Below are 15976 nucleotides of genomic sequence, written 5' to 3'. Positions count from 1 at the left end.
TTCACTTTTTTTATTTTTTTTTAAAACCGGTTCAGGGGGCAGGTTTAGAGTTCCTCCACCCCCTGAACCAGTCAGACCCCCGAAACACCCACTATAGGGGCATATCGGAGGGGTCCCGGAATGATATGTATCTGCCGATATGGGCCGATACAAGTCAATACTTTGAACCTTGGCTTTAAATACCACTTCCATACCATTTAATAGCATTGTAATTTATTCTTCTATAGGATTGTGTATTACAAACTTATAACATTTTCCCTTCTATTTGATTTTGGTACTCATGCTTTACCTTCTATTAACTTCAATTTATAACAATATTTTTTGTTACAAAATTGTAAAAAGGGAATACAAAACTATAGCAATAAATAAAATAGGTTGAGGCCCCCACAAGTCTTGTACGGACAGAGGTCATCACTGGTCATCATTACATGGATTTGGTGTATACACACTGATCATCTCAAAATACTGTGAATTATGATTTAATCCTTTGTTTAGTGGAACATGGTAGAAGGCTACTGAGCACAGGCAGTGAACCAACCATATTGAAATCAAATCTACTACAATGGGATTCCCTTTGGAACCGGTCTTCCATTTTCTTGTACCCGTATATATGAAAAATGAAAGCCTGTCAATACTAGAGCTGATGGTCAGTCTTCTAAACAGTACCTGCAATATTAACACAATGTCATTTCACATTCAACAAGGTCAATACTTGACCTTGTTGAATTTTATATTAAAGACTCAGCTTATGGAAGCGGTCAAACTTGAACCCCATGCACATCCCTATGGCAACAAAGCACTTCAGCAGATCCAGAACAAATATGTGCATGAAATCTTTTACTTGACAAGTTTACTGTCATCTTACCAGTATAAAACTATTTACATGGTTTTAATCATGAATTTTCCAAGATAACTTCCATGTTTCACATAGACTTCCTTCTTGCCATATAATAAAGGTTTAGAGGTGGGTATTTGGAGAGTAGGAAAAGAAATAAAAAGGAACATTGATAGATAATGTCTCATTCTGTAACTTGATGTTGTAATTTGAATTTGTAGCATGAGAAACCAAGTCTTATTTTGATGTATTTCATATAAGATGGAGCACTAGCTCATTACCCTAACTCCTATTAACTCAATGAAAGCTCTCTTTTATTTACTATCAAAAGAAAATCAAATCTAGCTTAGTCCAGACAACCTTTAATAAGCTTCAGAAAGTCATCCATGATAATATGCCAAAACAAGCACCCGAAAAGGACAATGTCGAATACCTTGGGGATGGGATGCCTTGAAAAAGCTCGTTGATTCTCACTTCTAGTGATCTCCAAGGAATTCCATCTTTCTGAAGGCACAGTATCTAAAGTTCCCCTAATGATTCATAGAACAGCTCCCTTCCACAAAACTCCATCTTACTGATTACCATAATGCATTCCCACCACTTTCATCAGAAAGGCATACTCAAAAGCTACCTCTTCACAGTGGCTGAAACGACCACCTTCACCAAAATGTCCCCCGCTCATATTTGTTTTCAGGATGACTGATTGAGAACAACTGGAACATGTGCTCTCTCGCAACTTAGCTACCCATTTGGCAGCTTCCCAAACACCGACTCTGAAAGCCAAACCATCATTCAACAACAGCTGTTAAAATTCATATATCCATCCATGTGTGCTATGTGTATGCATGTATGTATGTATATAGTATATACACAGTTGTATGTGTGACAAGGTGGGCATGTTTCCAGAAATGCATGCATATACACAGTTATATTGAGGCAGTTGACCTTATTACTTGCCTTGAGTCATGCAATGAACTCGTAACTAGCACTGAAGGATGACAAACGCCTTGAGGAATGTTATCATAAGGAGAGTAATTAAAAATAGATTCAAACTGTTCTTGAATCCTAGGGTCACCAAATTCTTCATAGTCCAAGATGGTGAGAGGTAAACTTGGATCTAACAATGTGTTACAGATATCAAGAAAAGGAACCTGACAAAAACATGGATCAAACATCATCCTGTGAGATCATGCACCATTATAGTTGAGAACAGAAACACCAACTATTTAGTCTAGAGGAATTTCATGAAGATTATCATATTTCCCTCTCAATAAGAAGAGAAGATATGGCATTGTAAATTGTTCTAGAAATAAATGGCAAAGCATTTCTTTTTCTTCCATCTTCCCTGATAATAACCTAAACCGTGAGATTGCCCAACAGATGAAAATTTTTATTCATTTAGGCCAAGCAATCCCTACCTCTCCAACAGAGACTCTCTAAAGTTGCATGGTTGAAATTATAATTTTCAACATACCCATGCCCTCTCCTTATATCGGGTTTTTCTTTTATTGAGGGGAAAATTGGGAAACGATGAAGGTGGGCCAAGTCTATTGCAACAGGCCCAAGCAAAAGAAGGCTTTTGCCTGTAGCCATGAAATTAGGTCCATCCGAACAAACCCAGCTTGAAGATTCAAGTTACTGGGCCCCAGATAATATTGAATATCTTTAATATTAGATGTTCCAAATATTTTTGTTGAATCTTGAAATTTTCTAAGTAAAAAAAATAATTGCAAGATCACTGACATTTTTTATTACTATGATTAGGACAGAAATCCCTTCTAGATCTCACATTTTCTCTAAAAAAACAATGTAAAATGCTCTTTTGAGATGAATAAATTAAAAACTTCAGTGCCACTGCTCTGTTCAATGATGACTCCTAGAGAAGCTATTGATGTCGACTGCGGTAGTATTGTACCTAATTGTTATTTAGTTCTCTGTGTTATTCTCTTCTAGCTCTTCTTTATACTGCTACTAGTAAACATCTTCATTTAGTTTCCTAGTTAAGCCACTTCATCCATTTCATTCTTAGAACCCTCACTGTCCCTTAATAGCTACTCATCAGGAAATCCTGGTTCCCAATGAAAACCACTTGACCAGAACTATGCAGAACTAGCTTCAACAACTGTTGACACTCTTGTTGTTCCTTTAGCAAGCCCTGGAAAGAGTACCTAACCCAATTGGTGACCAATGTCCCCTCTTTATTCAGCCATAACTTTGCTTCTTTAGGCTGACTTGTTTACAGCAACGTGCTATCAAAAATATCAGGCCTGAAAACCCTGCCCCACACTGAAGTTACGTCAATATTAATAATAAACTAGCAGGAAAACCAATAAGATGGCATCCCCATAAACATAGCTATCAAAAGTTCCAACCAAAACAAGTCAGCCCTAAATAGTAGATACAAGTACTTCCTTTCATATTCACAGAAACCACACTACTAATTCCTACAGATTTTTAACTTTGCCTGTCGGTCCATTGACATTTTCTGTCATGTTACCATATGACAGATGGTAAATATTAGGAACTAGCATTGAAAATAAAGTAAGAAAAACATAGCACAGAAGCTTGAACACTTCTTTCTACCAAACAATAACACTGAATAGAACGATGAGAAATGGAGACCTTCAAGATAGCAGCACGGAATAAATCAGGATACATGTTTATTGCAGCCCCCACAAGGAGACCTCCTGCACTAAATCCAATAGCACCAAGCCTATCCTTATGAACATAGCCCTCATTAATCAAGTACTTTCCGCATGCAATAAAATCATATATTGAGTTTAGCTTGTATGCACCGCTGCCAGCCTTATGCCATGAAGTATCACCACCACCCCTGCACAAAGAATTTGCCTGTATAGCATGAATAGTGTAACCAATCCCTCAAAAAAATAGTAAAATAAAAGACAATATAACCAGATACAAGGCAATGATCAAGAAGAGATAGAATATCTTTCATATGGAGCTACCCCAGCATTCATTGGGTTATCTGTCTCATAGTTCATATACACTGGGTAACAAATGCAACAAAGGACATCAGATGATGAATACCTCTCCCAAACACCCTTTACTTGTAAAGGTGGGAAACATTCATAAAAAAAAGTATGGATTTGGGCAGAAGTGGGAAAAACGGAACAAAGGATATTTATAGTCTTGTCATTATTTAATTCTGGTCAATGAAGAGGTGGAAAGGCTTCTTTCCTACAAAGAGAGGTTTTAGGCAAGGAAACCTATTATCTCCTCTTTGTCAACCCTGATAGTAGATGTCCTTAGCCAACTAATCACTAGAGAAGATGGATTAAACTTAACTGGGGGGTGGAGGTTGGGTAGAGAACAAGTGGTTGTCATCCATGTACAATTCATAGAGTCGTGGATGAAATTTGTTAACATAAAGGGAAAGATGGAGAAAAAACCTATAACTTCTTTTGCAATGTTTTGAATGCATCTCAAGTTTAAAGGCACAAGTGTTCATTATAGGTTTTTAACTTAGATGAAGGGGTGATAAAGAGATATGTTGATATTTTGGGCAGCTCAATGACTAATTGGCCAAGGTAGTACTTGAGTCTTCCCCCAGGTGCCAATCCTAAAGGATCCTCAACTCCTCATTTAATCCTGCCTCAAATTGAGGTTCAAAACAATTGGCTGCCCAGATTTAAAAAACAAAAAAAAAAGCGCCATATTTCCTTAGGTGAAATCACATTGACAAAGCAATTGGATAGCTTTCCATGTATGCTTTTGATGACTTCATGCATCTTCATTCCTGATTTTTTGAAAGATGTCTTTCTTGTGAACTCCATGATTTGAATTCCAAATTCCATTGGTCTACTTACCTATCCTCTTTTGTCAAGACCCTCACTTATACTCCCTCTACACCATTTGTCTGTGAAAGGCTATTTCAGGAGGACAAGTGCCATCTAAAATTAAGGCTCTTAGTTGGGAGGTGTATCATGATGAAAGCAATATTTGCAAGAATCTTCAGAGGAGGGAACCTTATTGCCATCGTCTTCCTCATGATAAAACCAATATCTTCTTCCTCTCTTTATTTGGATGTAAGTAAAAAGCTCAAATAGATTTGCTGAGCTTATTTACTTATTTAGGCCATCCTTCTTCTTCACCAAAGAAGAGAAGAAAGATCGTGTAGAAATGCACAAGGTAGACATTGGGTAAAATGGTGATATCTTTGCACCATTCACAGGAACCCAGCACCCAGAGTTCCAACAAAATACAAGACATATTTATTAAAAGAGTATGTTCACAAGAGGCAAGCCATAGTTAAAACTTTGATGATGTTCTTCTCAAGTGTTGTATGAACAATAAATATTAATTGAACTAAGAGAGAGTATTATAAGATGCCCATACGAATGTCTTGATTCATAGGGCAAAATATTCAGAAAGAATAAATATCTGTCTTGAGAAGGGCATTGAGTTAGAGGAGTGGCAAACCAGTAAGAATAAGTTAGAAATGAATGCATTGTTAGGAACCTAGGGGTAGCCTCAATTTGTTACAGCCTTGGGGAAAATCGGATCAGATTGTCTGGTAATGTGCATCAAAGAACAATAAAAACAGCTAAACAAGTTTGGTGTAGTCCAGTACCTCTAAGAATTAGGACCTTCTGTTGGGAAGTGGTTCTCAATAAGATAAACACTTGTGATTTTCTACAAAAAAGGAGGCCAAGTTGGTGTCTCTCCCCTAATGTTTGCTTCCTCTGTTTTGACTGTGACGAGACAGCAACCCACCTACTAATATCTTGTCCATTCGGAATTGGTTTTCTTCTCTCTTTGGTTGTAGATGGACATAGCCTTCTTGTTTTGCAGGTCTCTTTGATGCAAACTCCTTGAGGCAGCGGAGGAAAAGGGGAAGAACAATGTGGAGAGGAGGGCTACAACAGCAGCAATAGTTGGGGCACTTTGGGAAGAAAGAAATAATGAAATCTTTCAAGAAAAGGCAAAATTAAAGAAAGAGCTAATAGACAGTATTACCTTCAAGGTTAGTGGTTAAAAACATTGGAGTTGTTCAAGGAGTATTTTTTTATGACTTGGAAGGCAGTGACAACTAGCAAGTTCTTCATCCTCAAAGTCTATGATCCAGGAGTGTTGGACCCCATTAATATAGGTCAAAGATATAAGTCAAATTTTGGTGGTAATTCCTTATGGTAACCCAGGTCCTTCAAGGGTAGGCCAGGGATGGTTTTCGCATGCCCCATCCCCAACCCCACACACGTACCACACCCCATCCTTGCTCTATACCCAGGCAGGGCTGGAAATCCCAACCCCATCCCATCCCCGCAGGGAATGGGGATCCTCAAATTTGCTCTACCCCACCCTGGACAAGCTACTGAAATGGTCATTTCAAATGTCTGCTACCACATGATAGACATGAATGATCAGCTTACTTGCAAATTTGTTAAAATACGGTAAACCCAGAGAGAGAAACAAGGAATAGGAAACTCTAGTAAACCAAACAAGAAATTCTAGTAAATCGAACCATTATATAAAACCGTAAATCAACAATCCATAAAATCCACAAACCAAAATGGGATTACAAGCTTATTTATTGGTTATCATTGACACCAATTAAAAGAAAGATGGTTAAAAAAAGGAGAATGGGAGGGGACATTACAGACTAATAGACTTACAATGGCAACAAACACCGATATGATTAGAATCTAAGAGCTTCACCGCTTCACCTTTAGACTCTCAAACTATAATAGTTTCCATGATTCACCACAAGGTGATCTAGGTGTGTCAAATTTTCAAAAGGCGCACACCTGGGCTGAGGCGCACCAGGCGTGCGCCTTTTGAAAGGGCCCTGAAATGCGCCTTGCTTGTGCGCCTAAGGCACGCCTTTTAAGTCACTGCCTTTCATAGGGATTGCAATGTCAGTTTCGGCTGATCCTAAGATCTATGATGCAATTTTTGCATTGTCTATCTTCCTTAAGACCCTTAACATCTAAATCATCAGGTTTAACTACAAAACCATCCAGATATCCCCAAAGACCCTTGGCTTTGACATGGAACTGAAAGCTAAACTTCCATAATGCATAGTTTGTGCCATTGAATTTAATAGGGAGAACCTCCATCCTTTTTTATGCCATTGAAAGACAAAGGACAGCAATGCACACTTCCAGGAAACCAATAAAATTTGAACCAGAGGATAGAAAAGATAGTACCTTTCAGCCGAGGTCCAAAAAAGGTAACAGTAATATTCTGCCGAACTGAAAAGTGGATCGAAACCCTTCAAAATCAAAACTGATCCAAACCAAACCAAAAGGATTCAATAGATCTGCTCTGGGCGACACCAGATCTAAGATTTCAGGCTGACCCAATGTCTCTACAAGGAGATCCAACAAGGAGAAATCTGATGGCGCAACAGTCTAGAGAAAAGATCTGTAAAGTTCAGATCTGAAGCTGCTCTGGGGAGAAGATTCAAAGGCACTCAAGAGCCTCTCAAATACTGATAGAGAGCTCTTGAGACAACAGTAACAGAGATGATTGAAAAGATATTATATGCAGATCAGATCGTGACCTGCCCTGATACCATGTCAGAGTCAAGTCGAACGACAGAGATAGAAAAGAGAGAAGAACAAACAGTTTGGTGGGTGTGCCACCTAGTGACTGTCAACACCCTAAAAGAGATATTTATATTAAAGAAAGTAAAAGGACAAATCTGCCCTTAGTGTACAAAATAAAGAGTATAGAAAATAGATGTACAACAAAATAAGTAAATTTACAAAAATAGCCCTGCGGCTAGATCTTCTCAATGTCTCTACAGTATTAATGGTCAGAAAAAATTGCCCTGACCAGGGCAAGGGCGGGTCAGATTTCCATCTCTATTCCAGCATAGGTAGAGCGATAAGAGATGGAGAAGGAAAGGTTGTGGCATTATATTTTGGATCCATATGGGTGGGTGACTCTCCAAGGACTGAAGTTTTAGCCTTCCTTCAAGGGCTAAGATTGGCAAAATAATTGGGCCTCCAACAGATGGAAGTGAATGGGAATTTGAAGTTGGTAATAGGGTGGTGACAAAAAGGTAGCATGGGGATATGGACTCATTGGCAGGCCATGAGGGAGATTAGAAGCCTTTTAAGAGAGATTGATGTACTTCTGAGTTCTGATACATTAGCCAAACAAGGGATAAACAGGGGAGAATTATTCTTAGGTTGAGTTGTAATACTGAACTCTTTTGGGGTTCAAGGTTACCTAACTAGGGACTGAACATGTGTATTCTTACCTTTAAGATAATTTAATTTAATGAAAGTTACTGTATCAAAAACAAATAACAATAGAAACACAAGAAAGTAACTTGGTGTGGGTTGAAGGATCAGAAAGAACAAAGGTACGAGATAGGGCACGGATTTAAGTGCTGAGAATACACGAGGACATATTGATGTAGGACAGGTACAGGCCCTACTAACTTAGGATCTGGTGGTGGGCTTTGTGGGGGTGAATGAGAGGCTGTACCTGATTAGAATATGAATGGAGAAGCAAGTAGAATGCTTGTTGTTAGGGAAAACAGCAATGAGATTTGGTCAATTTAAAGAAGCATGTGACAGAGAGGGGAAAAAAGAGCAAATTTTCTGGCAACAACCAGAATTCACCAAACAAACTTTATTTCATTAAATCACTCTTCTTCAATTCCAATTACAATGACTCTATTTATAGATTCAACTTACTAATTCGGATGCCCCCTTTCAGACTCCAATTTGGACCAGGAAATTGACCCAAAACAACTCTTAATTGCTTTAGAACTAAGATAAATCAATAACTAACCCATTAGGACACTTAAATAAGGACCCCAACTCCTAAAAAACGTCAATAACACTTTCTTAATCCCACTAAGACTAACTTAATTAAAAAACACCATAAATTACTAAAACTAGTAATACAGGAATTACTATAAATAGTAATTTCGAAATAAAAATCTTAAAACACATAACCATGTTCTTAAGACACCAACAACTAGAACATAAATAAGAAAAAGTGAAACAATATCAATATCCTATAACCCACAAATTCTGAAACTGGTATAGGAATTGGAATATTGTTTTGTTTCCCCATAAATTCTTTCCTTGATTCTGCCTCTGCATCACGTACTATCTAACAAAAGATAAGGCCACAGACAGTAGGGGTGCAAATTGGGTTGCCTGTTTTTAAGTGTTTTAACTACATCGTTTCAGGTTCAGACTCAGGCCCATTCAAAATTTACAAATGCTCAACCAAATCCACCCAAGTTGCAGCCCTATTAAACAGCAGAACAGCATATTGGTATTTATGTGGACATGTGGAAGGGAGCAAAGGTCTCAACCATGGCAATTCGGATGTTATTGAACCCTTCTAAATGTTTTAACTCCAATTTTAACATTTTTCCATAAACATATGAACACACCCAAGGTTCTAAATATCGATACAGGCCGATACGCCCGTATCAGTGCTTTTTTTGTGTTTTATTTATTTTGTTTCAAAACCGGTTCAGAGGGGTCAGTTTAAGTCTGGCTACCCTCTGAACCATGGCCTGACCTGATACACCCCCTGTAGGGGCGTATCGGGAAAGCCCCAATACGATACATATCGGCCTACGTAACGATCTTTTGAACCTTGACCACACCCATTCCATTTTTAATATATTATAGTTGACATGATCTCATGCATCTAATTCAGAAAAAAAAAAGATCAATAAGAAAACGAAACATGGTATAATTTACCTCACGTCAGCAAAAGCCAAAACCCAACCACGATCAATTAAACTCAGGCGATTTGCACACCAACTTTTATCCAAAACTTCTCCATAAGCTCCATATCCTTGTAAAAGCCCAGGAGATTGACCCTTCTTTTGTGCTTCCGTAGAGTATAAGATGGTCAGAATGACTTCAGCACCATCATGTGAAATAACTCCCTTCCTTTCACAGGAGAATGCTTCAGGAAGATCCTTCCAGCTCTGGACTTCTATATTTTGCATAAGCTGATCTTTATGGGTTTCCATGCCTACAATTTTCTTATGAACATTACATGATAATGAACTTGATCCAGCATTGCTGGTAATCCCAACTACCTCGTCTTGTTGCAAAATAGAGAAATTCTTCTTTAACATATCATAGTCAACAATCACATCGGGCATCTGCATTTTCCAAAATAAGGAAGGTTTCACGTGCAACTCTCTAGAAGAAAGCCCTAAATCAAGATCTCTATGCATATAGTAATTGAGCTCCTAAAATAGTTTTTTTTTTGTCTTTTTTAATTGGTCTCTAACATAAAATCCATAGAGAAAAGGAAACAAATGTCAGATGCCTAAGGTTGATATGAGATTCAGACTGCATGTACTCCCAGTCCGGATTGGAAGTGATATAAAGTATTATAGCTCCTAGTCTCAAATATTTGTATTTAATCCTCATGTTGCATCTCTACATAAGCTCGATATTTAAAACCAAACCAAGATTCAGTTTCTATCAAACAATTTCTCATTTAGATTCAGTCTTCTGTATATGCAACAAAGTGTTGGAACTGTCAAGCATCAATAAGTCCAAAAATATTTATAAGCTTGATGAAAACAATACCACTGGAGATGAAAGCACCACACGGTACAAAGACGACATGAAGTCATGGTTTGAACCTGGAGTAATGCTACAGAAATTTGAAGGTACAGGAAAAAACCATGGATTAAGATCATCAACCTTCACGTGATGCTGCAAAAAAAAAAAAAACGATGACAAAATTTAGTAGTAAAAAAAGGGCTGCCTCATATGCAACAGAAAGATGACTATTTATTTATCAACAGTACAAACACTTCTCTTTTGCACTTTACATATTAACACAAATAGTTAAGGAACTTCATTTGCTTTATTATAAAATTGAAAAATGAAGAGGGGAGATGGAATAGCCAAAAGAGATAGTAATAATGCATACAAGATCATCTCTCCCCACAACAAAATCCCTGACTTACAACTGTGCCCAGAATAAAGTCTCTCTTCCCACCCCTTGTTTGGCTAAAGCATCAGCTAACGAATTAGCACATCGCCTAATCCAACTAAAAGAGACTTCCATATCTCTTTCCAGCCAATTGATTTTCTTCTTTTCATTGTTGTAGATGCACAGTTTCAATTCTTCACTTTGTCCACCTTCCATCAAGGTCAATACTTCAAGAGCCTCCCCAGCCGGTCTTGAACATAGGGCACTTATCTTGCCTTCCTCATCTCTAAACACTCCACTGATACCTGAGCTTCCTGGGTTTCCCATGCTACTACTTTCAAAATCAAGTTTGATAAATCCACTTTCTGGTGGAGACCATTGGTAACTAGAGACAGACTTAGTTGAGCAAGATTCAGCCACTTCTTTCCACTTTCTGAGTATATCATCCATTGACACATTTGAAAAAGTGTCCATGGATTTCAGCCAAATGTGCCACTCTAATCATTATTGTTTTCATTGCATCTTCCTTGCTTCTCACCTTCTCTAGAAAGATTCTAGAATTTCTTTCTTCCCAAATTGTTAATGCTCCTAAACATCTCCACATAAGTCTTCCCCATTTCATTGGACATGCAAAGATAGTCAGAGCAAAAAGGCTTTGAACACCTGCTGGAGAATTTCACCTACAACCAAACAAGGAGGAAAACCATTCCCAAATTGAAGCATTGAAAGAACAAAAGATAAGTAAGTGATAGCAAATCTGACCATTAGCCTTACACAAGGTACACCAATGAAGGGATAAACATCACTTTGTTCGTTTTCTTTGGAAGTAAATAATAAGTATTAATCTTTTCATGGACAACTTCCTAACAAAAAGCATAAGAATAGGCTAATGCCATACCTCAACAAGGAAAAAGGCAAAAAGATAGGGGAGGGTTGAAACAAGGCTTTAAAAAAGAAGCACAAGAAAAAGAACCAGAAGGAGTAAAAGTCCATATTCAGTTATCAGACTTAGAAGGATCAAAGAAGACTTTTTCCAACAATTTAAATAATGTAAGTACACTCTGGAGTTATTTCATGAGCAAACTCCAACAGGCATACTCCTTGGACTCTTAAACATATGATAAGGGAAGTGGAAAAGATTGCAAAGGAAATAGAGGCTGAATTTAAGTGGGTTATAAGGAGTGCAAATGCGTTAGCTAACTCTGTTGCTAAACAAGGGATTATGAGGCATCAACAGTGTTTAGAAAACCAGACCAGACCAGCTGGTCAGACCGGTTGAATCAAAGCTGAGCTCCTGGCCGGTTTGATTATACCCCCAAAACCGACCAAACCATTGACCTAGTTGGCCAAACCAAAAAACTAGTGAACCAGTCCCAATTTTAGAAAACCAGCTGGTTTTTTGAAAAATTTTTAGCACATAAATGCAAACTTCTAGAGGCCATAACTTTACGCTTGGATGTCCAATTAGGGTGATCTTTTTTTTGGGGGGGATTTCGAAGTCTATGTGTTCCCAAGGAACGAAGGCACCTTGTCCCACTATTTTTGCCAAAAAACGCCTTTTGGCCTCGAATCTTTTTTAATATAAAATTTTGAAACTAAAATAAAAATATAAATATATGCTATAAAAGAATATAATTATGTACTTTGAATATATTATAATCTAATATATAATTTATAATATATTACATTATATATATATATATTTATAATTTATAATTATTAAATGCATATATATATATATATATATTATATCATCACGATTGGACCCCGGTTGAACCTCTCCCTTTTCTGGGCCAATGCCTGGTCTAGTTCTCTAAACATTGGGTAGCAACTGTTCTGGGCTTCTATGTAACTTGGGTTTGAAAGTAGGGAATGACATTCCTATCATCAAGTTGTACTATCCACTTCTTTATTCTAATTTATTCTAGAGTTTGGAGTCTCTTATACCCCTCCAAAGGCCCAAGTCCCAATTAAAGCCATTACTTGAATCAGAAGGGACCAGGAATTTAGAAATAGGCTCATTTTAAGAACAAGTGAGTGCAAAAATTGAGGGAAATCGTTCCTTCAAAGTTGAAAGACCCCAACCAAACATGTTCCCAAAATTTAATACAATTACCACTATAAAGATTGTATTTGATAAAAGGAATGAAGAGAGGTAATACCACATTGATGGCATTCCAAGGAGAAACTTCCATTTTAGGAAACCCTAAATCTTTGCTCCCATTTTAGGTTATCTATTTTCTCCTTCATCACTAGATCACAAGGAATGAAGAGAGGTATGCATTCCATGATATTCCCTTTCTAAAGACACAAGTCTAGTGCATCCCCATTACATCAGCCATCCTTAAACAAGAAAATAATGATATCAGAAGGTACTTAGGTCTTAGACAAGGTGACTCATTATCACCTTTCCCTTTCACCTTGGTAGTTGAGGTTCTATGCAAATTGATCTCTAGAGCCAATAGCTTGCAGCTGTTTAAAGGCTAGTTAATTGGGAGAGATAGAATTCTGGTCACTAATTTGCAATTTGATGATGATATCCTAGTTTTTTTGTGATGAGGACTGCAAAGATGGGGGTAGAAAATTTGAAGTTGGTAGTGAACCTTTTTGAGAGGGTCTCTAATTTGAAGATTAAGCGGAATAAAAGTTTTTTGGTCGGTATTAATGCTCAGGAAGATGTGTTGGGAGATATGGCAAATTCCTTGGGTTGTGAGAAAGGGGAGTGGCCACTCAAATACTTAGGATTACCTCTTGGTCACAACCCCAAATCTCAGTTTTTGGAACCCAGTGGTGGAAAGGTTTGAGAATTGACTAGCTGGGTGGAAACAAAATTATATTTCTTCGGGATGGAGAATAACCTTAATCAAATCCACTTAGCTAACCCACATGTTTATTATATGTCAATTTTCAGGATGCCCCAAGTTGTGGTAAAAAATTGAAAAGATTATGAGAGGCTTTTTGTGGGAACCTGGGGAAGGGAAGAAAGATCATTTACTTAATTGGGAGGTGGCGAAGTTGAAAGTAGAAGGGGGTTGGGGATTAGAAATGTGAGAATAAAAAATTTGGCCCTATTGAGTAAATGAATGGAGATTTTCCAAAGAAAGTGAAAGACTTTGGCACAAAGTGGTGGCAAGTGTGCATGGGCTGTCAAACAACGGCTGGGATGCTAGTTGTCATCATAGAGATACTATGGCTACTCCTTGGAAAGCCATGCATGACGCTCTTCCTGTTTTCCTCAGCCGCATCAGGTATGACTTGGTCTCGGGTCAGAAAACTAGGTTTTGGGAAGATATTTGGCTTGGGGACTCCCCTTTGATGGAGATTTTTTCCCTCCCTTTACACTCTTTCCAATCTCAAAAGTATAACAATGTCAGAGTTTATTTGTCCCCCTCTTTCCCCTCTTGGGTTGAATGGAACTTGGGCTTCACTAGGAACCTTAGAGAATTTGAAATCCCTAGTGTGCCTACTTTGCTTACCTTGCTGAACTCTGTAGATCTTGGGGATGGGGGTGTGGATAGTAGGGTGTGGACTCTTAATCATGTCAGGTTCTTCACTTGTAAACCTTTGTTTAATTCCCTTGTAGCCTCCTCACCTTCCTGTTCTTTCCCTATTAAGGAAATCCGGTGTTCCCGCATTCCTCATAGAGCCAATGCTTTCTGTTGAGAAGTGAATCACGGCTTCATTAACACTTGTGATAAGCTCCAAATGAAGAGGCCAAACTGGTGTTTGTCCCCCAATTGGTACTGCTTATGTAAGTTAAATGGCGAGACTGCATTTCATCTCTTAATCTCCTGTCCCTTTGTTGGTTTTTTCTGGGATTGGTTTGCTTCTCTTTTTGGTTGTAGTTGGCTCCCTCCTGTCTGCTTTGAAGGTTTTTTTAACCCTTCTAATTGCAATTGTACAAATAGAAGGGGCAGGATAGTGTGGAGATGTAACAGGGCAGCAGTTATTTAGACAGTTTTGGCGGAAAGAAATTCAAGAATATTTGGGGAAAAGGAGAGGAATAAGGAAGTCTTGATTGATATCATAACCCTAAGGGTGGCTCATTGGGTCAAAACCTTGGATCTGTTTTCAGACTTTCAGGTTGATGATTTTTTCAGATCTTGGGGGCTATAGCTGCCTCCTCTTCTAGAAGACAGATAGAAACAGTGGACTGATCAACTCCATCAAGCGGCTGGTTGAAACTGAACTTCGATGGGAGTTGTGTGGGAAATCCTAGCCCCTCTGGAATTAGAGTAATCAGGGACGAGTAAGGAAATATACGTGCTTTTTTCTAAGGTCCAATTGAGCAAGATGATGTGACAACTGTAGAATTCTTGCAGCTGTTTTTAGAGTTGAGAATGCCAAAGAATTGGGTATTGAAAGATTAATTATTGAAGGTAATTCCAAGATAGTTGTGAAGTGGCTAAAGAAGGGAGGAGTATCTTGGCATCTAAGGAATGTTCTTAGGCGGTTCAAATGGCTCTCTAGGGACATGTTTATTCAAGTTAATTGGGTTAGAAAATCTGCCAACAGCCTGACAAGATGGTCTAGCTAAGCAAGGGGTTCAGAGACAGACTATGTTTTGGGCTCAGCTGTAATATTTTGGGGGGTTTAGACACTTGGCATCTACTTGTATCTTCCACAGTGCCTTGTTGTCCTGCTTTCTCTTAATCTTAACAAAATCTTTTTCTGAGTTACTGATCCAAAAAAAAAAAAAAAAAAAGATATCAGAAGGTAAATTCCGGTAATCATTTTGACCTTAAACAAGAAATAATGATATCATAAGGAATACACTGGTATCAAGAAAAAACACAATATAAATTGCAATTATCACTTTTATTACCTTAAAATTGACATTGGTAACATTGATAGGCATATCGATGGAACAGATCATGGGGGACCCCCCTTTATCAAGGAAAAGTACCAAGTGTTCATAAAAAATATCCATGTCTTGAAAAATGAGATCTTGATCTGGTAGGATAATATCCTGAAGTACAAATGGAAAGAGAGGACAATTAAATGTAAACAAGAAAATCATATCAAACAAAACATGCAAAATGTGAAAAGAAATTTATCATAAAGTTGTGTCAACATTAACATCTATTTAACCAACTATATATGGAAACATCAAACATCATGAAAAGGAAAATAACCAAGCAAATTGCCATCCTAGCTAACCCCTAATTTGGGTCCCATTTTTGGGCAACGCCATCACGCCTAAATTGTTCCATCAAAAAAAAATGCCATCCTAGCCACACC

General features: G+C 37.9%; 1 protein-coding gene across 5 annotated transcripts in view; it reads right to left on the bottom strand.

Moving 5' to 3' along the window:
• Window positions 1–269: 269 nt before the first annotated feature.
• The window catches only part of LOC104600060 (Prolyl oligopeptidase family protein), a 34873-nt gene continuing 19166 nt past the window's right edge, over window positions 270–15976 (bottom strand). For 2 of the 5 annotated variants that reach the window (XM_088899554.1, XM_088899555.1), the window contains exons 6-11: window positions 15561–15704; window positions 10384–10512; window positions 9535–9947; window positions 3458–3668; window positions 1793–1986; window positions 270–1608 (exon numbers count right to left, since the gene is read on the bottom strand). In XM_088899554.1, coding sequence (XP_088755680.1) covers window positions 1407–1608; window positions 1793–1986; window positions 3458–3668; window positions 9535–9947; window positions 10384–10512; window positions 15561–15704 — 1293 coding nt within the window. In that variant the 3' untranslated portion in view covers window positions 270–1406. The remainder of the gene's footprint in view (window positions 1609–1792; window positions 1987–3457; window positions 3669–9534; window positions 9948–10383; window positions 10513–15560; window positions 15705–15976) is intronic. The other 3 variants (XR_016083376.1, XR_016083375.1, XR_016083377.1) reach the window with 3 other exon arrangements.

The sequence above is a fragment of the Nelumbo nucifera genome, chromosome 3 (assembly GCF_055504915.1).
Source record: "Nelumbo nucifera cultivar China Antique chromosome 3, China Antique-T2T, whole genome shotgun sequence".
In the NCBI taxonomy this organism is placed as follows: Eukaryota; Viridiplantae; Streptophyta; class Magnoliopsida; order Proteales; family Nelumbonaceae; genus Nelumbo; species Nelumbo nucifera.
Note: the sequence above shows the minus strand (reverse complement) of the source record. Positions and strands in the feature narration are given on the sequence as shown.